The sequence below is a fragment of the Podarcis pityusensis genome, assembly GCF_964106645.2.
Source record: "Podarcis pityusensis genome assembly, chromosome: 2".
In the NCBI taxonomy this organism is placed as follows: Eukaryota; Metazoa; Chordata; class Lepidosauria; order Squamata; family Lacertidae; genus Podarcis; species Podarcis pityusensis.
The window spans coordinates 79,813,093-79,834,294 of record NC_138029.1 but is presented as its reverse complement, the minus strand read 5'-3'; the positions used below and the strand labels follow the sequence as shown (position 1 = coordinate 79,834,294).

The window sequence follows — 21,202 nt, the reverse complement described above, 5'->3', positions numbered from 1 at the left end:
ATCTTTTTTTTTTTAAGTGAAAACTTGGGGAAAGTAACTACAGCACGGTAAGCAACTCTGGGAGAGAACCATCCAATCATGTCTCAGCAGGCTTGAATACACCAAGCAAGCAAAACTCCCCAGAAAAGTGTGTAAATGCTTATCAAAAGTGTATAGAAGGGCTTCAACTGCCTTCGATGTAAAGGAAATAGCAGCTTGAAGATTAAGACACAATGTGTGGAACTGATCTCATAAGTCACGGGTCCCTGGAGTCATGGGAAAGAGGGACTTAAACAGAGCCACAAAACAAACAAGGCAGACATGGCGAAGGGCTGAGCTTCTCAAGCAGAGATGCTTGCTGCAAATCTGCATGCGTGAGAGCAGGCTACAAAATGCTCTCTATTCTCTTTGCTTTTGCGTCAGATAAAGGAAGTGTCTGACCCGCAGCAATACTGAGTTCTCCAGCGTTAGCAGGCTTCAACACTGACTCTCAGGTCAGGAATCAGAGCAGGGAAAGTGTCACTGAGAAACAGAAAATTGCAGGGAGATCCCACAAAAAAACAAACAAAAAAAAAAAACCAGTTGCATAGAATGGGCTATTTGACAGGATCACCACAAGAGCAGATTTCTAGATTATTCAGGGAATGCAGTAGCCACTCACAAAAGTGTATGACTATTTGCCAGATTGTAGTATAAATAACTTGCACCATAATAAGCTGTCAGACAATTTGTCCAATTAGCCCTGTATCATCTACTTTGACTGGCTGTCCAGGGTTTCAGGGAAATTGAACCTGGGGCTTTATGCAGGGAATGAACATGACCTGTCACTTTAGCTACTAGCCTCCATGCACGTGGTCTAGGAACTTTAAAGTTTTAAAGTTAGGGGCAAGTTCTGCAAGTGGATGAAGACTCCAAGGTCAAGAGTCTATGGTGTCACAGCTGGGGGATTCCTACTCAGTGGTCTCGGAATTACAACAAGCCCTGGATAAGGTTCAGTATTGGGGCAAGGGACCAGGAGCCTTAGAGGAGGCTGAGGACGAGCCGTAGACACCATGGGTTGGTATGGCCTCTGATGCCGAGGCTGAATGAATCCTGAGCCCAAGGGAGAGATGGCACCTCAAATGCCATCTGGAAGTAATATGCTCCTATTGAAGACAACTGGCAGGAGTCAGCTGGATCTACTGGGTTGTTCCAGCAGCTCCAGCTCAAAAAAGCCCAGTGCCTGGCTGGAACAGGAGCTGGAACAAATGTTTTTTCAGCAGCACTGTGACCAATCTGACTGGTTAGATTGCATCTGACCTTGGACTGCCCAGGACCTGGTCATTGCCTATGCTCTCGACTGTTCACATACCAACTTGAACATGACTTTGACTGCCCTGACCTTGCCTCTCACCTCAACTCTTGTTTTGGACTCTGATGACTTGGGCTCTGACTCCAGACCAGCCCTGGATACCACTTTTGCACAGCAGTCACACTTGAGCTTTTAGTACAGCTCTTCAAATCCTACTCATTACCCCCATTTCTACACCGCAATCTGACTAAATTAGTTGAGCTAATGTTAATTCTTATGGGTAGGGGGCAGGGAGCAGACCTAAAATATTTTTCTTTTTTACGTTCTGCCACCCAAATGAAGGCATGTAACACACACAACTTAAGAATATTTCATCAGGTGTTAGCTTGCGGGGGAATGTATTGTTTTGAGGTTTTGCATTATTTGTTGAATACCCCTTAATAAATGACCCAGTGTCTACCTATTGCATAAAACATTTGTCACCCATTACAGGCAAACTTTTCTCCACTGCTACCCTATTATCTTAAGTGGTTTGCTATTTCGTCTAGAGCTACAATCCTATATACAGGGTTTTGGGAATAAGCCCCAGTAAACTCAGTGGGACTTTAAACATTCATAGGATTCCACTTCACATCCTTTCTGCACTCACCTCCATCTGGTGTCTCCTTCCTTTCTGAATGCTCCATCGTTTTTCCTATATTAGTTTTCATAATTGCCGAGGCTTTAGCATGAGGTTTCGAATGCAATTTCTGCTTTATAGCTTTGGCTTCCTGTAGAGTTCTTTCTTTCAGGGAAGAGGGTATGCTCCCAGAAATACTGACTGCACTTGAAGAAAAATAATTGTTTTTTTTAAAAAAAAATCTCAGAGGCATTTGGAAGATTAAAAAAATATACACAGCAACGATAGAAAAATGAAATTAAACTCAACACAGCAAATTGTACAACCAAGGGAAACATCACAAACTTTTAATTATTTTAAAAGATGTAGCTGCCGTTATAAAACTATGTGCATTGTAAACCAGGGATGGGGAAACATACACATGAGATACTACAGCTTTTGTCTGCTTTAGGACGGGTGCATGTGAGATAGCTGCCAGTTGGCTTTAAAGTTCTCTCCATGTTTACTGCCTTCATGCAGCAAACCATCTGCATACAGTGGTGTGCCAAGGGGATTCTCTCTATATACCATTTCAGTCTTCCAATAGAAAGCTTTTCTGGTGCCACAGAGGGGAAACATCCGTCCTTCCTGTGGGAGGCACTGCACACAGACAGCTTGCCATATAGACAGCCATGATGGGGATGGCTTAGAGACCTCTCAGTCAAACCCATGATGCCTCACTGAGCACAGGACAGAGCTCTTAGGTTCTAGATCTAGATTCTGCGTTCAAACATCTCCAGTAATCTGTCCTATCCTACACAGGGTTGTGGTGTCATCATGTATCAACGGTACTTCTTTCATAAGGAAATGTTTTGCACTAGCAGGGTGCGATGTGCTTTGCTTACAGAACAGACCCAACTTTTTGTATAAACCCTGCAACTCTTTGCTGGAGGATGACACACTTGGATCTTTAACGTGGACTAGGAATATCCATGGGCTTTTCAAGCACTAGTTTATACTTAGAAAGCTAAGTCATCTACAATGCTATTTTCTGTGCCTTTTCTACATGCCTAATTTTCTATATTCCTAGTTACAGGTAGTTAGCCGTGTTGGTCTGCCATAGTCGAAACAAAATAATAATAAAAATTCCTTCCAGCAGCACCTTAGAGACCAACTAAGTTTGTTATTGGAGCTTTCGTGCGTAACTGAAGTGTGAATGCACACGAAAGCTCATATCAATAACAAACTTATTTGGTCTCTTAAGGTACTACTGGAATGATTTTTTAAAAATTATTTTGTTTCTATATTCCGTTTTCCTAAATAAACTGTATTTTTTTGCTTAACTGGCTTCTTGGGGAAAAGGGAAAAAACAAAAGGCACCTCCTCCATTCTGCCACCGGGAGCATTTTGTGAAAGGAGCTTTGGTCACAAGGCCCTCTCACCAACAACTAGAACCTCAGGTTCCAAGCCATAATTTTGCCAATAGTAATCTCCAAGGCTAGACAGTTGGAAGTATAAAAAGCCACTGGATAAGCAAATTCTACATTGCTCCTCTGACACCCTTGGAAGAAACTCCCTTTGGGAGAAAGGATACACAAGGCATGGCAATCTGTTGCTCTAACAGAAGAAGGCTGCCATTCTGTTTAATGTTAAGAATTAAAAAAAAAAAATCATCATCTCAGAACATTCTCCTTGCCTTTTTGAAAGCAGATATATTGTCAGGATATAATGAGACAATTAATAAGGTGTGTGCTACTAAAATGTTGGATTCTTAATTAACCCATTAAAATAATTATACATGCCAAGGGAGGTCTCAGTTTTAGATATTGCTTTACAATATTTTGGAACAGTGATGGCACAGGATTGTTAAAAAGATTCTGATAAAAAGCTCACTAAGAGCTATATTTTTATTGGCGAGAATTAATTATGTAATTAATCATCACATGACATTAAGTAGACTACTCGTATAATATAGATGAAATATGACCAGTGTTATGAGATTTTGCAGAAACTGACACACCAAATAATCAGGTGAAAATTGATTTATGCTAATGCTAGTCAAGCAAATAATTATGCCAGGCAATGTGTGGAACAGCCAACGTGAATGGAGAAGAACCTATCAGGCCGGCTAACAGAGACCCAATACCAAAATCCAGCAAATTGTTCCTTCAAAATGTCTAAGCAATCATCAGACCAGTCAAGTTTTAGATTCCTATTCAGGCTTTGAGAGACATACTGTATGTCTAATGAGATTGAAGGCTCAACTAGCTGAAAAACTCAACAATTATTGAAATTCTTTCTGAAGCACAAAACCTAACTAGCATAGTTAAGGGGGAAAGAATGGTTAATGGCCAATATTTTTAATACTGACCTCTAAGACCTCTAAAAGGGACATGGGTGGCGCTGTGGGTTAAACCACAGAGCCTAGGACTTGCCGATCAGAAGGTCGGTGGTTCGAATCCCCGCGACGGGGTGAGCTCCCATTGCTCGGTCCCTGCTCCTGCCAACCTAGCAGTTCGAAAGCACATCAAAGTGCAAGTAGATAAATAGGTACCGCTCCAGTGGGAAGGTAAACGGCATTTCCGTGCGCTGCTCTGGTTCGCCAGAAGCAGCTTAGTCATGCTGGCCACATCACCCGGAAGCTGTATGCCGGCTCCCTTGGCTAATAAAGCGAGATGAGCGCCGCAACCCCAGAGTCGGCCATGACTGGACCTAATGGTCAGGGGTCCCTTTACCTTTCAAGACCTCTAAAACATATGTGTTGGGAGACAGCTGTGCTGGCTGGGGTTGGTGGAAGTGCTAGACTAAAAGCATATGAAGGGCACCAAGTTGGCAAAGTCTGCATTAAAATGTGCCTCTCCTAAAATCCCCTTTCTGTCATTCTACATCCATTCAATTAGGGTTGCCACCTTTGTTCTGGCAAAATACAGGGCAGGGCAGGGTAGGGAAGTTGGGGGGCATTTCCCCCTCATCTGGCGCTGATGTGAAAGCAATCCATTCTGATCTATTGCTGTCTTACAGTATGCCCCCTCTGGAATTTCACACACACAAATTTCTAAATCTGTCTGCTCTTGGCTACCTAGAGCTTAAATATGGCTCAGTTAGTAGAGCATGAGACTCTTAGGCTAGATCTAGACACATCAAAGAAGCGATTCAGTTAAGCACATTGTAAACTTCATACAGGGAAATCCCGTTGGCGAAAAATGGGATTCCACAGTGCCATGTGGTGTCACAGTGTTACAACACACATAAAGCACTTTATCTTTACAAAGGTAGAAGAGTTCTTAATCTCAGGGCGATGAGTTCAAGCCCCACGTTGGGCAGAAGGTTCCTGCATTTGCAGGGGATTGGGCCAAAGGACTCTTGAGGTCCCTTCCAACTCTACAGTCCTATGGTTCCTATAACCGTTTACACACCCTTTCAAACACATACATTTGGAGAGGATTCCTAACGTGGGAGACAGAGAAAGTGTGTGTGTTGAAATACAGGAAAAAACTGTATCAATACAGGTCGTAGCATTTTACACTGAAATATGGGACAATCCTTTATTATACGGGACAGGTGACAACCCTACATTCAATGAATACGTATCAAGGGTGAGGCACTAATGCAGGCATCCCCAAACTCAGCCCTCCAGATGTTTTGGGACTACAATTCCCATCATCCCTGACCACCAGTCCTGTTAGCTAGGGATAATGGGAGTTGGATGGCCGAGTTTGGGGATTCCTGCACTAATGCAAGAAACATTCCCTCCCACCCGACCTTCACTGTATGGCCGAAAAAGCCCCACTTCTTGCACAGACAAGCAGATGGCTCCCTCTGAGTTTGGAAACCTGTAATACCAGTGCTCCCAACACAAGAGAACTTGTTATATGCACAGGGACCTCTGTATGAGAACTGCAGCGTGCACAGCCAGGACCAACCTAAGCTACACAGAGCAGCACTTTTACACATACAGGGAACAATGCAGATACAAGATATCACAAGAAGCAATTCTATAAGTGGAGCTCAATTTAAAAGGGCATGCTTGAATCCAGCATTATCCCTGCATGCTAAGTACTGTCAGTGACTGAGAGGAACTTTCATGTTCTCTGGCAGGCTAACCAACCACAATCCTACATGGTTGGTGTGTGTGTCCTCAGTTAAAAAAGGTAAAGGTATAGGACCCCTGTTGGTTAAGTCCAGTCGCAAACAACTCTGGGGTTGCGGCACTCATCTCGCTTTACAGGCCGAGGGAGCCGGCGTTTGTCCACAGTTTTTCTGGGTCACGTGGCCAGCATGACTAAGCCGCTTCTGACGCAATGGAACACTAAAACCAGAGCAGCGCACGGAAACGCCGTTTACCTTCCCGCCAGAGCGGTACCTATTTATCTACGTGCACTTTTTTATGTGCTTTCGAACTGCTAGGTTGGCAGGAGCTGGGACCAAACAACAGGGGCTCACCCCATCACAGGGATTCAAACTGCCAACCTTCTGATTGGCAAGCCCAAGAGGCTCAGTGGTTTAGACCACAGCGCCACCCGCAACCCTTGTGTCCTCAGTTACTCATGCATTAATTACACCCAGCTTGAACTACTGCAATGCTCTCTACAGGGCTAGCTTTAAAAACAGTTCAGAAACTGCAACTAGAAGAAAATAACACAGCTGCCAGAATCTTCTAGGTGTACGGTAGTTGGAACCTATTACACAAATCCAGTTTCAATTTAAAATGTTGTGTTAACCTTTAAAACTCTTGAGTTGCCTGTAGGTAGCTTAATTCAAGGATCACCTGCCGACGTGAACCTGTCAAAGCCCTGAAATAAGCATCAGAGGCTCTGCACTCCAGCCTTTTAAATAACCCGTTGGCGAATACTAGGAACAGGGCCTTCTTAGGGTGGCAATTCTGGAATTGTTTCCCTTGGGAGGTCTGTTAAACATACTCTCTTCCTGTTTTTAAACAGGTGCATTTTCTTGTCTTTATTTTTAATTGCTTTTGTGTTTTCAAGCAGGTAAATTTTAAAGCTGATTTCCATTATTTTCGTGCTGTCTCCTTTAGCCTTAATGCTTCTTTGTTCTGTACCATTTTATTTAAATTGATTTTTAATCTTTATTTTACTGTAGTCGAAGGCTGGTTTTTTTTCTGGCAAATCACTTGGGGAGGACTAAGTGGGGTATACAATAAAATAACCCTTTAAAGGTCCACAACAGTGGAAGGGACAATGCCTAAAAATAAGCAAGATGTTGAATTGGCTCCCAGCACTGTGTGTCAACTTAATGTGTGCAGTCATATAAATTGTTCAAGTCATGAATATAATGCTACCATAATGGGGTTCAGAACAAATCTCTGAACAAATGCAGGATTCCTCTGCACCCTAATCTATTTTCACAACACGTGGCTATCTTCCAGCGGATGAATGCATATAATTTAGGATTATAACAACACGCCACAAGTCAAGTGCAGAAATTAACAAGGTGCTCTCTTTCACAGTACAATTCCAGAAATCTGCATTTTTAGTATGCCCTGAAATCACTGAACAAGAGATTATATTTTATTAAAGGACTAGCACAACTTGAATGTTTTATTTCTAAAGGCACAACTCCCTCATAAATTTACAGCTCAGACATTCTGACTTAAATCACCTGGGAGAAAAGCTGTTTGCTTTTTTAAAGGATTCAAATGTCATATTTGAAAGCCATAATCTGTCTAATTTATAACCATATCATGAAGAATTCTTTTTCATCACAAAGCTTACTTTCAAGTCAGATCCAGTAGTTAACACTTTAATTATATGAAGCACAATTTATAACCACATAATGAAGTATTCTCATTCACACCCCAAGTGATATCATGTTACTTTATTTACAGGCAACAACAACAAAAAGAGACTAGCATTCAAGACCACAGGACCAACCTATACCATGGGCTGCATTTAACAACACCATCTGATTTATTCAAGGACTTCTGCTTGTGCAAAAGAACTATTCCTCACCCTGCATACTTCTCAGATATGTTCTGGGTGTCCTCTGCCATTCTCCAGAGCTGATCTGAGAGGCTTGCAGGGGAGGCCTCTTGAAGGGGAAGTTCTGCCAAGCAGAAGTGGAAATGGAACAACTGTTGGATACAACCCTAAATCACCAGTATCAGAAAATATATGCAGGCAGACGAGATGAAATTAATCAAAATTAATCTCTTCTTGTTGAAGCCAATTGTAGAGCCACACCCATGCACTTAGGACTTCCATTAAGTCCATCAAAGCACCAGTGTGGTTTAGTGGTTAGAGTGATGGACTAGCACCTGGGAGACCAGGGTTCAAATCCTGACGCAGCCATGGAGCTCCCTGAGTGACCATGGGCCAGTCACCGTCTCTGAGCTAACCTACTTCACAGGATTGTTGGTGGATAAAATGGGGAGGGAAAAAACCATGTGTGCTACCTTGAGCCCCCCTTGTAGGAAAGGTTGGGTACAAATCTGAATAAATAACTTTCCCCCTTTCTACACACATGTATGCATGTGTGCAAATGCAGGCAGTGCTACAGGACCATTATGGGAAGCAGGGGGCCTGGGTGTGCCTTCCACACTAAGAGGTAAAAAGGTAAAGCACCCCTGGACAGTTAAGCCCAGTCAAAGGCAACTATGAGGTTGTAGTGTTCATCTCACTTTCAGGCTGAGGAAGCGAGCATTTGTCCACAGACAGCTTTCCGGGTCATGTGGCCGGTATGACTAAAGCGCTTCTGGCGCAACACTGTGACAGAAACCAGAGCGCACAGAAACGCTGTTTATCTTCCCACAGCAGTGGCACCTATTCATCTATTTGCACTGGCATGCTTTTGAACTGCTAGGTTGGCAGGAACTGGGACAGAGCAATGGGATCGCACCCATCGCGGGGATTTGAACCACCAACCTTCTGATCAGCACGCCCAAGAGGCTCAGTGGTTTAGACACAGTGCTACCTGCTTGTTGCACTGTTGTGTGTGTGCTTGCAGAGGAAGGAAGAAGGCTCCGTTGAACTTATGTGAATCCTCCTGGTATAGGTGCTGTAGCAATGGTTAATCCAAACACATTTGATAAGAGGGACTGCAGTATTATGATGGCTTTTGCATGTATCTTAAGGTACCTCGAAACCTTGCCCCTGAGACTTCCAGTTACTTCCTTTACTAGTGGGAGCAGAGAAGACTGAGCTGGGGTTACAAGTATTGCAAAATCAGAATGAAGCGTCAGAAACAGGCTGCAACTTAATTAACAATATTTGATATGCTAGAAATGGCCAAGAGTTGACCAGTGTAGAACCTCCCCCTATTATGCCATATAAAAACAAATTATTTTCATGTGAAATATTGCAGCGAATACTTTAGCATTTCCACTTGGCAAGAGAAAGCCAAGTCTACCCCCTTGTGGCCCACACAGTTCTCATATAGAAGGTGTCTGAATAATTCAAATGTGTACCACAATTAGGCATTAGTCAAAACAATGGTAAAATCAGTTCTATGCCTCAAGAGCGCCCTAAATAGAAAATAAAACCTACATTTACTGGTGGATATAAACTATTACACAGGTAGGAAATAGGAAACATTACAATTCAAAGCTGAAATAACTATGGTGGTTTCATTTGCATTAGTGGCAGAAATGAATCTTTCCTACAGCACAGTGTTAGAAACTGAGGTATGAAAACTAGGAGCTAAATGGCACCTTAAACCTAAGTTATGGGTGCAATAACGGAATAGGTGCACTTTTTTATAACAAAAATACAAAGCTGAAAATGAATGAACTGTAACTAAAATCTGATGTTCATTTTTCACATGACCCAGTCCTCATCTGAAGCCTTCAAAAAACAAAGCCATGCTTCCCCTGCCTGCCTCCCTCATACTCTTAAGAGGCTTCCTTCTGCAGTCTTCAGAGAGTGGTTGGAAGTGGGGAGGCAGAAAAAGGTCCTCCTTTCCTTCCACTTTACAGACAAGCCCTGGATTCTCCCTACACCCCATTTCCTTCATGTAAACAAATCTTTTTGGCACCACAATTAACACATATCAAAGGCCTATACAACTGATGGCACAGACACCCATCTTGAGTGTCCAGTTCGCAAACCTAAGACTTAAGTGTCCTTCAATGATCCCACTCCAAAATTTGTTTTGACTTTAAGCATCACTGTAACTAACAGGCTACTGTATTTCAAATTAAAAGTACATCATACATTAAAAGTACATGAAACAAGGCAACTAAAACCTAAACAAAACATGTTGGGTTTTACTTAGGACGAAACCCTATAGAACTTGGTTGGAATTTACTTCTGAGTAACAATGGCAATTTTAATCTGAAACCTTCGGCACAGAGCTCAGAAACTGCTCACGTTTATGAAATTCCCTGTCGCAAAATGCGCCTAGAACAATGGGAATTTCAAACGCTGCTGCAACAGGCCGGAATACTTCTGAGATGACCAATAATAAATAAGAATCTCCAGGTGTTGCAATTAAAGCAAGAAGCTAATAGGTACATGGTACGTGTTACAACTGTCACAATTAAGGATTTATTGCTGGGCTTCTTAGAAACAAATTCTCACCTGCCCATTACAGGCAGAACACTACAGAGGTTGAAATACCATCTGTGGGAGTTTACAATCCCACTGAGATTTTTTTTGCTGGAGCTGAAAGGGGAGGAAAAACCCTGAAATACTGTGGTTGAAATGTTCTTCAGCCCCCACGCACACCAAGACTGTGTGCTAAGACAAAAATAGCATTTCTGTCCAGGAATGTATGTTGTTCGCCAGATGTGATATTTGCAAGACTTTTTTGTGACAGTAATCACCGGTACAGAGTAGCAGATTTTTTCTGCTGGCACTCAAAGCACTTTTATCAATTTAAGAGTACTGGCAACTCATATTTTACCCCCCCCCCCAAAAAAAAATATCTACTGAATATATGTAATAAAATTGTGGATGTGATAGGGCTGCAGCTCTGACTTTTGGAAGACCAAATGTTCGTGATCTTTAGCATGTCACACATTGCAAAAGAATTATTTAATTGTTATCACCAATTATATCAATTGCAGTACAATGTCAATATTCTTTTTTTTTAGCTGACTTTTCTCCATGACTAACTTAATAAGGTACCCCACCTATGAGACATCATGGCAGACATTATGGTACCTGACTTCATGGCTCACAGGGGTTTGTTGCTACTTGTCCTATTAGGGTGTTGCCCACAAGCCACTGGTCTTGCAGTTTTACTGTGGAAGCAGCAGGCTGTGTGCTATGCCCTCCTTAAGATAATTATTTGGGCAACAGCAGACCAAGTCAGATCAGATGCTTCCCATGTGCACAAATTCCTAGAAGAAAACTGTGGACGACCGCTGTGTTGACACGGCACAGTAAGCCATAGTTAATGGGGGGATGAGGCTTGTTTCATTTCAAACAAACATGATGTGAAGCAAACCACAATCCCCACTTCAGGCATAACACTGAGGCAGGCATGATAGTTTTATTGTTCCCACTAGCAGTAGGGGAGAACTGAAACAGGAACCATCCCGACATTCACAGTCAACTATTAACTATGACAGCACCATAGTTACTGTGTCATGCAAACTGGGCCAGAGTGCGCCTCCAATGGCAATGGCCCCCTTTTCAACTGCCCACACTTACTGGTGACACATCAATGGCCAGACAGAAAAAGGCTTTTAGCACTCTCCATTTCAAAAAAGTGTCCCTGCCCAATTGCCTAGTGTTATTTCTTCCTAACTATGTCTACCTACACAAGAAGGTATTTATAAGCCTCACTTAAAATGTACCCATGCATTTTATGTCAACCAACTTGCTTTCCGATGTCAGTGTCCAGAACAAGACATAAATGGTAAGCGGCTCGGAAGTGGCTGGGGGAAACCCAACCAGATGGGCAGGGTATAAACAATAAAACTATTATTATTATTATTATGAATAAGTCCCACTTCTGCTCTACTTTCCTTCCATCCTGGAAACATCTAGCATCTACAAAATTTGCAAATGATGCTTCTATCCACTGTGAATTGCCCCATCACATATGCAGAGCTAATGATGTGAAGTACAGACAAGGAAACCTGCAGTGTTTTGCATTATCACATTTTACCAAGCAAGGAACCAGATTTATTAGCTACTGTCCATTAGCTTTTCTTCGGAAGGTTTAATTCAGCTTTTTGTTTTGTTCAGTGGAGGATGCTCTTACCTAAGACCATACCCCACACTTAGTGAAACTGAAATGTCATGTCTGGCATGCCTTACCCTACAAACTGCCAAGAATAATGGTTCTTGGAATATGTTAGCTAGATGAGAGGAATTAGACATATACGGCAACTTGGATCAACTTGTACCAAGCCACTTGTGATTTATGTCAATGCCAACCATCTGCCACCATCCTCCAATTATAGAATCAGGGTGTCCTGCAGTGCAAAGCATCATTAATAATCAAAGAACTATTAAATGAACTTTAAATAGGACTTTAGTTTCTAGCACTCTATCCAAACATTTGTGCCAGCAAATCTGCTTGCAATGACAGGGGAACATTCCTGTGATGGCCAGTATAGCATAATGTGTGATGTTGCCCTGATAAAGACAACATTTTGTTTGGCTGCAAACCTTATGTCTGTAAGGTTTTTGGAGATGCCAAATCTACCACACCCAAGTTATCTGGCAATAAAATGGTGTAACTCCACTTTCTAAGTACCAGTCAAAAATAATGTAACTTGTATTTTAAAAATGTCTACAAAAATTGGACTCGTGGGCTTTTCTTAATATGCTTATTATCATCCTGTGAGACTGTTTTCCTACTGGGAAAATAAGAAGAGAAAATTATTGAATTGGCATGGACTTCAAACGACAAGACCAGGAAATGGGTATTTAGTCTACAAAGCAGGAACTAAGTACTGTTGAAGAAAGGAGACGCAGCAATTCAAGAAATCTTAAAATAGCAGCAGGAGATTAAGCACACTGTACAATTTTCTCAAAAATCAAAATAAGCTTAACCCCATGCAACAAACATTAATATTACCCAGTGGCTTAAAGTAGTATTTTACATCAACACCTCTGTCCTATGAACATTATTCAGCTGTTTACTAGGAATCGCTTTCCAAGTTGCAACAGATAGCAGCAATCCATGGTCCTATGCACTCACCTGAGCTTCCTCACATCTTTCCGATTCAGAAGCCCCTTCCCCTGCCAAACTGCATTCAAGCTTCCTTTCACCTAATAAAAGCCACTTTGTGGTTCAGGGGGAGAGCCGCTAATGAAAAGGATTTACAAGGCACCAGATGCACATGCAAAACCTGCCTGAATGTCTATTAGCAGCTTCTCCACAATGCAGTCAATATACATTGCAATAGGCTGGCAAGATAGTATGGGTGGGATAAAAACATTTTTATGCTAAGGATCTCTCTCAACTCTCATAAAACATCTCTTGAAATAAAACCAGTCATGTTACTTGCATACACTCCTACAGTGTGGCCGTCATCAAGCTGTATTTTACAGCACCCTATCAGCTGGCTGGCTGACAAGGAGAATAGCACTACAATAAATCTGAAGTATCTGAAGTACAGGAATGTGCCTGAAATGAAGAACATTTTCAAAAGTTCAATTTCCCCCTATTTTCCCAAGAAATTAAAGGTCATCTGAAAATGTCAAAGGAAGAAAGTAACAAACGATAGCCAGCTCTGTAATCTATCCCAAGATGCAATGATTAAAAAGTGAGCATGTTATGGCTGCTGCCTCTGTCTCTTCATCTAGCTACCAACAGAGTACTTAGACTGAGTGCAACCCAGCCTCTCCCGGCTTCCTTCCCTCTTGCTTTTTTCCAGATATCAGGCCCTGGCCAAGCTTGGAGTCAGGCTGCCACTTGCCCATCCTGGTACAAGCAGACTGAGATCCGAAGGGCCAGAGGTAGATAACATAGCCAAGGAAAGACAAAGGTCATGTTCCACATCACATAAACCAGGGATGTCCAACAAGGTTGATCGGGATCGACGGGTCGATTCCCGGGAGGTTCTGGTCGATTGCAGGCTCCTTTTCCTTTGCTTTTGCCTAAGAGCATCTGCCCCCGCTCCCTCGCCCCGCCCTCCGTTTCCACATAATCGCTTGAACGGGAGACGTAGTTTTGGCTATGAGGCAGATTGTTTCCATAGCGATCTTTTGGTGAGTGACTAAACCCCTTTTCCCTTTACTGTAGTCTGACATTTCCCTCCCTAAAAAAACCTCACCAACTTTGGCCTGAACCGCCCCCCCCCCCCGGGGTAGATCACTATCAGTATTTTTTTCCTGTGAGTAGATTGCCATCTCTTGGGAGTTGGACGTCCCTGACATAAACCAATAGCAAGGGCTGGATGCAGGTCACAGACAGGCTGGTGGTAGCATAAACACACTGGACGGATGAGGCAAGGACAGGCAAGAAGAGAAGCCTGCATAGCTACTGAGCACAACATGTTGCTCAGACTCAAACAAGTGATACAGAGTCAAACATGCACCCACTGATTCCTTAAGCCATCTGGCTTGGCCACAATGATGAGCTGCATTATCCTTTTGAGACATTACCAGGTAGTGTCAAGAAATTACTTCAGTCTCCAGAAGCTACTTTAGTGGCACTGGGAATATAAAGCACTTGGGCCCCGCTGCCAAGAGCCCCCAGCAGTTTGAGTCCCACACTGCCTTACAAAAATTGTGGAGAGGCACATGAAAGCAGCCACTAAGTTTTGCACTATGGAGAAATGGCACAGAGTTGGTGGCAGCAAGCAGTCCTGGCCCCCCCTTTGTACCTCCTGGATTAAAGTACTGGAGACAAGAAGAGATCCATAAATGTGTTGTGACCCACCACTGGAAATTTTGCAGTTTGGCTGAGGACTTGGATGAGGACAAGTTTTGTGCGGTTTCCTCGAGGGAAGAACCACCGGTACCTTACTTTGGGCCCTCCCAGCTAGGGAATACAGCCTTGCCACCATCCTCTGCCTCAGAAAATGAGGCACTACCTCTGTCTGCCCAGACTTGTAGAAGCTAAAGGCTACAAGATAAACCCCCTTGCTTTTTTTAAACCAACAAACTTAACTAAGTCTAGTGCTTTGGCAGCTTGCCAAAGGGGAAATGTTGCAAATTAAGACGGTAAACAAGAAAACAAGAGTTTAGTAGTGACAAAAGCTGTTGACTCAATTTATATATTTAAAAAGAGACAAATATGCTTGTTGCAAAATACGTCGCTATTGGTCTCGCATTTTAAAGCTATAAGAACTTTGCAATCTTAAACAAGTTCTATAGATGTCAATGTCTAAGTATAAATTACAGCCCCAGGTTCTTTTGGGAGTATATAAATCAAATCAATATATAAATGACATGACATGACATCTGGGGAAAAACAGCTGACTTCAGTTTTCTTTAAAGAAGTATGTGCATGCCCCAGTAGAAATAGAAATTGTTCCAATAGCCCTATGCCCTGGAGAGATTTACCTCAGCGAGTGAGCTGGGGCACCCACAATAGATTTACGGGAAGTTTTTTGTTCAATGAAAGAGTCTTCATCCAGAGGCTTGCTTGCAGCCGAACCAGGAGAACCTGTAACATACACAATACTAATTAGGGCTGCACTGTTCGATTAACTGGTCATAGGTTAATTAATTTAAAAAGCACTTAACTGACTAAAAGTAAAAGTTTTTATTTTATTTATTAAAGTTCTACACCACCCTTCATCTGAGGATCACAGGGCAACTTATAATATAAAAACACAAAGATAACAAACAAAAAAAGAACCACTGATTAATATGGAAGACATTTTTAATGATAATGATAATGATGATATAATAATAATAGTACATCTAAAACCAGGAGTTGGAAAGCACCATTGTAAAGAGGCATTCTTATGGAAGGCACATAGTTCAGTGGTAGAGCATGTGTACTGATGAAGAAAGTCCCTGGTATTTTCAGGTAGGCTTGGGAAAGACTCTTGTCTGAAATTCTGGAGAGCTGCTGCCAGTCAACATGATGATACTGAACTAGATGAACCAATGGTCCTCTCTTAAAAAGGAGAGAATGTATTTTCTAAGATGTTGCCTGCTATGAGACAGGGCGCATTTTCACTTTGAAACTAGAATTATCCCCTTTTATATTTTCAAATTTCTCAACTGAGAGTTAAATAATGTCTTTTCTTCGTGAGTTACCTTTAGAAAACTCAAGGTACACAAAATTTATCTGAACAGTTCTTGAGTCATCTCCAACCAACTGAGCCCTTGTGTCCCAGCCCAATCACTGGGATCATCTTGAAGATCACCGCGAGTTGCCCCCCGTATTACAAAGGCCCAACTGGCCTCAGCCAGAAGTCAGGCATTTAGTCCCTGGCTGTGGAACACTATTCCAGAAGTCATTCAGCAAGCATCCTCACTTGTGACTTTCAGACTTTTGAAGACTTTAATGACTACAGGCCTCTGCAGTTGTTTACAATTTTCTTGAACAGCCCATTTTTTAAATTATTGTTCTGTATTGGTTTTAAATGATTTTATGTTGCTGATGTGTTGCAAGAGAATGGCATATAAATACTTTTACAAATAAATAAGAGCAATTGTAAATGGACCATTTACAGATACATACTTCATTGATGCAAAGGAGGCATTTGACAGAATTGAGTGGATGCACCGCGTGAAAATTATGGAAACACTTTAAAACTGGAATTAATCTTTAAAAATGGGTGAATTATTTTACACAACTCCAAAGACAAGGTGGTTGTTAATGGAAATACAATCACATTAATTCTCCTTAGCCAAAGGACTCTGCAACAATGTCATTTGTCTCCACCTTTACTTGCTTTAGTTACAAAACTCTTGGTAATGAGTTGGGATGGATCAGAGTATAAACGGAGTTAAAATGGGAGAGCAAGAGTGCCCCCCATGAAGTAAGGTGTGGTGGGTGATTGCAGGAGATAGCAGCCAAACTTTGGAATATCCTCGCCAGATAAATACACTGATGCTATTTTGTAGCCAGAAAGATCTTATTTTCCCAGATTTTTAAATCTGTTTTAGCTTTACTCTGTTTTTTACTTTCTCCACAGTTTTCATGCTTATTTTTATTGTTACTGAACTTTCAATAGTTATGAGCTGCTATCAGAACTGTGCCATAAAAGAGACTATAAAATAGTATCTTGGATCTGGTCAGAGTTTGTCTCCCACAAATGAAAAGCATCCTTTGCTCTGCAGAAAGCTGTTGATCCAGTGGAGAAATGCCTCTGACGGAGGAAAGGAGAAGACAATTTTGGCTGATTCCTGAAGGGGCTGCAGCCTGCTCCAGAGGGTTGGGGAAGCTCCCCGCCCCCAAATAACATGGAGATGGCCCTGGGGGAGAAGGCAAATCAGCGAAAGACATCTCTACTTCTCCAACAATAGGAGCAAGTCTGGATCCAACCCACTGTTGCTAAATACAGTGGTACCTCTTGTTACGAACACTTCTTGTTACGAACGCTTCAGGTTACGAGCTCCGCTAACCCAGAGGTAGCTGCTCCTGGTTGCAAAATTTGCCCCAGGATGCGAACGGAAATTGCGTGCCAGAGGCGCACGCGCAGCAGGAGGCCCCATTAGCAAAAGCACGCCTCAGGATAAGAACGGTTTCAGCTTGAGAACGGACCTCCAGAATGAATTCAGTTCATAAGCAGAGGTACCACTGTAACATGTTATACAAGTTCAAGCAACAATGAAGGCTGAAACAGTGAGATGGCTCATTGTTTCTGTAGAATAGTCACATAATGTAGCACCACACTCATACTACTGTACCTGCTATAGTGCCAACTGCTGACTTCTCTGATATGGGGGACACTTCTGGTGGTTTAATTTTTGTGTAACTGGCTTTGGGTTGACATTGTTCCAGGAAGTTTCTTTGAAGCGAAATCATATGCTTTACTGTACATTGAGGGGAGGAAAGGTAAGAAGAAATTACATTCAGGACTCATGAGTTTGTTAATATGTGGTTACCTTGTCATGTTCCCATTCATTTATTAGGCCATAGTCAAAAATAAAACTATGGCTTACTATGAATGAGAAGTTTGCTGGTTTGTTCCTATCTTACTACTCAGAGATGCTGTGTGTGTGTGTTGGGGGAGGGGGCACAAGCCCTGGTTCACTCATAATGCTAAGCCAAGCCTTCTGGTTGTTTCTTCCAAACAGGAGAGCAAAAGCAACTGTACCATGTTTTATTTCTGAATATGGATTAATGTTATGTGTGAAGAAGGCCCAGTATCCAGTTTTTCTGATTCACCATACAAAGCAATCATCCCTGAAACCTACCAGGCTATGTTCCCAACAAAACCCTAAATAAGAACAGAAGCTTTCTGGGGGGGTTTTCTGCAAAGTAAAATATGTCTATACTAGCAAAGGCTCAAGAGTTCACCAACAGAAATTTGCATGGGAGGCAAGTATATTGGGTATTCAGGAGTAGGATGGAGGAGTAATCCATTTTAAAACTGATTTTACACATGGAATCTGGCAGTTCTGAATTCTGCAATTCTGCAACTTGCAACAGACCATCAGTGCCTGTGGAGGAATCTCTTTTCTCATAAGGTTTTAGAAGAAAATTGGACAAAATCGGATGGGAATCTTTCAACTGATTTGGATGGGGCTTCAATATAGTCTTGCATCTAGGCAGTGACTAAACTGAGACCAGCTCAGGGTTAACCACAGCAGCCTGTGCCCTCCAAGGACATTCTTCAGTTATCATAAAAACAAAAACAACAAACCCATGCAAAATGGGAGGAAAACCCGAATGCATTACTGCACTGAGTTGGAAAACCAAACTGCTAATTCCTTTATCTGCACATAGCGTTTATAAAGTATTTTGTTACTTAAATACTCTGCTTACCTTCAAGAGATCCTTGATCTGATGGTGGTGCAGCAGTCTTTGCTTTACTATACTTGGCTTTTGAACAAACCTTATCCTTGGTGTCCCATAATCTCAGCTTTATACTATGATCTCTTAGCTTCATTAAGAAGTCGGTGGTAACATTAATTTCAACACTATGATTCCATGACACCCATATCTGGTCCTGTTCAAGCCATGGTCTCACAACCTATTTTTTTTATTTATTTAAAAAACAAACACACACAGATTGTTTAAAAATAAATAAATTAGGGGCCACAATTATTCTTTCTGCATTTCAAAAGAAACTTAAGATGTACCGTATTTTTCGCTCTATAAGACGCACCAGACCATAAGATGCACCTAGTTTTTGGAGGAGGAAAACAGGGGGAAAAGTATTCTGAATCTCAGAAGCCAGAACAACAAGAGGGATCGCTGCGCAGCGAAAGCAGCAATCCCTCTTGCTGTTCTGGCTTCTGGGATAGCTGCGCAGCCTGCATTCGCTCCATAAGACGCACACACATTTCCCCTTACTTTTTAGGAGGGAAAAAGTGAGTCTTATAGAGCAAAAAATACGGTATAAACTGGGCAACTTACAGGGGTTGCCGAGAACTGCTGTCCCTTCTTTAGTACCCACCAAAGCCCTCCTGGACATCCTGGTTTTTGGTGCTTTTTAATTTTATTTTACCCTCCAATTGCTCCACTCTATCCCCCATTTTCCTACATTATGTCTCTGGGCTCCATGTGACACAGAAGCACACAAAGGAAGGGAGAGTGATCAGAGTTGCCAAAGGCCTGGCCTTTGCTTTCCTGCATGAGGGCAGCCCAATTTACCTTTTTTTTTTAAAAGGGGGGCTGGGACAAAAAGGGACTTCAGCATCATAAGCAGGGAGTTGTTGTGGGTCAGTGGAGTGTGGCGGAAGAAAACCTGTAGCAGGGGGGAGTAACGGAAGCCAAGAAGCATTTTTACCTATTGTCAGCATCAGTATCCTAGAGCTTTGCCTCCATTGCAGGCCTGAATTTGACTAGGCCCACCTTGCATTGCAAAAAGAGGTCTTACTGAACCAAACGGGTCCTTTTCTATATTGTAAATTGCAGGTTTGGGAAGGGAGCCAGTTTGGATTGAGACCATAGTGGGAGGCCAGAAAGTTAAAGGCCTTTTACTCCCCATGTCCTAACCCGAATCAGTCCTCAATTTTTGAAAATTTCCTTTCCAAAAAAAAGAAAAGAAAAGGGCCCTATTTGATTCAATGGGATATCGCCATCAGGAGCATGTGAGTGAGTGAAAGATCCCTGATTTTCCAGGTGCGGGGGAGGAGGAGTACAGTGCAGAGTAATGGAGGATTTTATCTTGTATATGGTTGCAACGTGGTGTGGCTTGTAGTTCTGCAGGAATGTGATTGCTGGAGTGTGGGGTGGGTATGATCTTTATGTGAGGAGCATTCCATTGTCCTTTTCAGGGTCAAACAGTAGTTTGGGCCTCGGACTCAACCTCTACCTTGTTTTATGGGAAAGCCATTTCACCTTTGTGACTGGGCAATAGCCTTTTGCGACTTGTAGGGCTCTAACAGCAATCATTTTGTGGTGGTGCCCACAATAGTTTTTCCAAACATGCTTACAAGCCACAAAAGCCTGACAACTTTACTGGAGCTTGAAAATATATTGTATGAAACACCAAAACATTAAAGAGAAGAAATAATGAATTTTTAAAAGCATTAGTTATTCCTCCCCTTGCCACCAACTGGAAAGACATAAAACTGCAATATTCTTAACTATTAAAATCCACATTAAGATTGAGCAGGGCTAAAAAAATTGAATTCTCTCAAAATATTGAGTCGTATCTTACTATGAAGGTTGTGTTCTGGTGACTTGCCTTCACCCAAAACTATGATTCATAGCCATCTGAAGCTGCCTTATACCTATGAGAAATCCCACTTTTCCTGCTGTGCTCAGATCCTGTGAATTTTATGTTTGCAAAACTAAAGCTGAAGTTCATGGATCATAATGAGGAAAAGGTACTGGTTTGGATATGCAGGAGAGAGAAAATATATTCTAAGGGGTAGGAGCAACATACGGTAGAGTCCAAAGTCCAATAGCATTTGCCATCTTATTCCACAATTTTACCATTTTCTTGCTATATTTGGAGATCAGCTGTAGCAAATGAACAAAGAGACAACATCTTGTTGGAGGGAAGTAGGGAAGAGAAGCATTTTTCAACAGTTCCCTCTGCAGCCTTCTATCCTAATTCCCATGCTATTCCAGACGATACTCCAACCCTCTGGAGCAGCCTCTCAGGAGCGCAAGAGGAAGGGGAAATCGGCAAGTCAACTTTGCTCTCCACTTTCCTCCTGGGAATAGTCCTATATAGTACACAGTGATATTATGATTTCATTATTGCCTGACGAGAGCCGTTGGCAATAGGTATTGTGTGATGTCATAACAAAACGCTATCATTAAGAAAGCAATGTTCGTTAAGAGAAACTACGGCGCTCTCTAGTCTCACTGCCAATAGCCAAATATAATCAGCA

At 42.1% G+C, this 21,202-nt stretch overlaps 1 protein-coding gene across 4 annotated transcripts in view; it reads right to left on the bottom strand.

Annotated features, from left to right (window-relative positions):
* Positions 1 to 21,202, bottom strand: part of CFAP92 (cilia and flagella associated protein 92 (putative)) — a 52,352-nt gene that overhangs the window by 23,228 nt on the left and 7,922 nt on the right. For all 4 annotated transcript variants that reach the window (XM_080996696.1, XM_080996694.1, XM_080996695.1 and 1 more), the window contains 4 exons: positions 18,678 to 18,885; positions 17,597 to 17,722; positions 15,293 to 15,395; positions 1,920 to 2,095 (listed from right to left, as the gene is read on the bottom strand). In XM_080996696.1, coding sequence (XP_080852822.1) covers positions 1,920 to 2,095; positions 15,293 to 15,395; positions 17,597 to 17,722; positions 18,678 to 18,885 — 613 coding nt within the window. The remainder of the gene's footprint in view (positions 1 to 1,919; positions 2,096 to 15,292; positions 15,396 to 17,596; positions 17,723 to 18,677; positions 18,886 to 21,202) is intronic.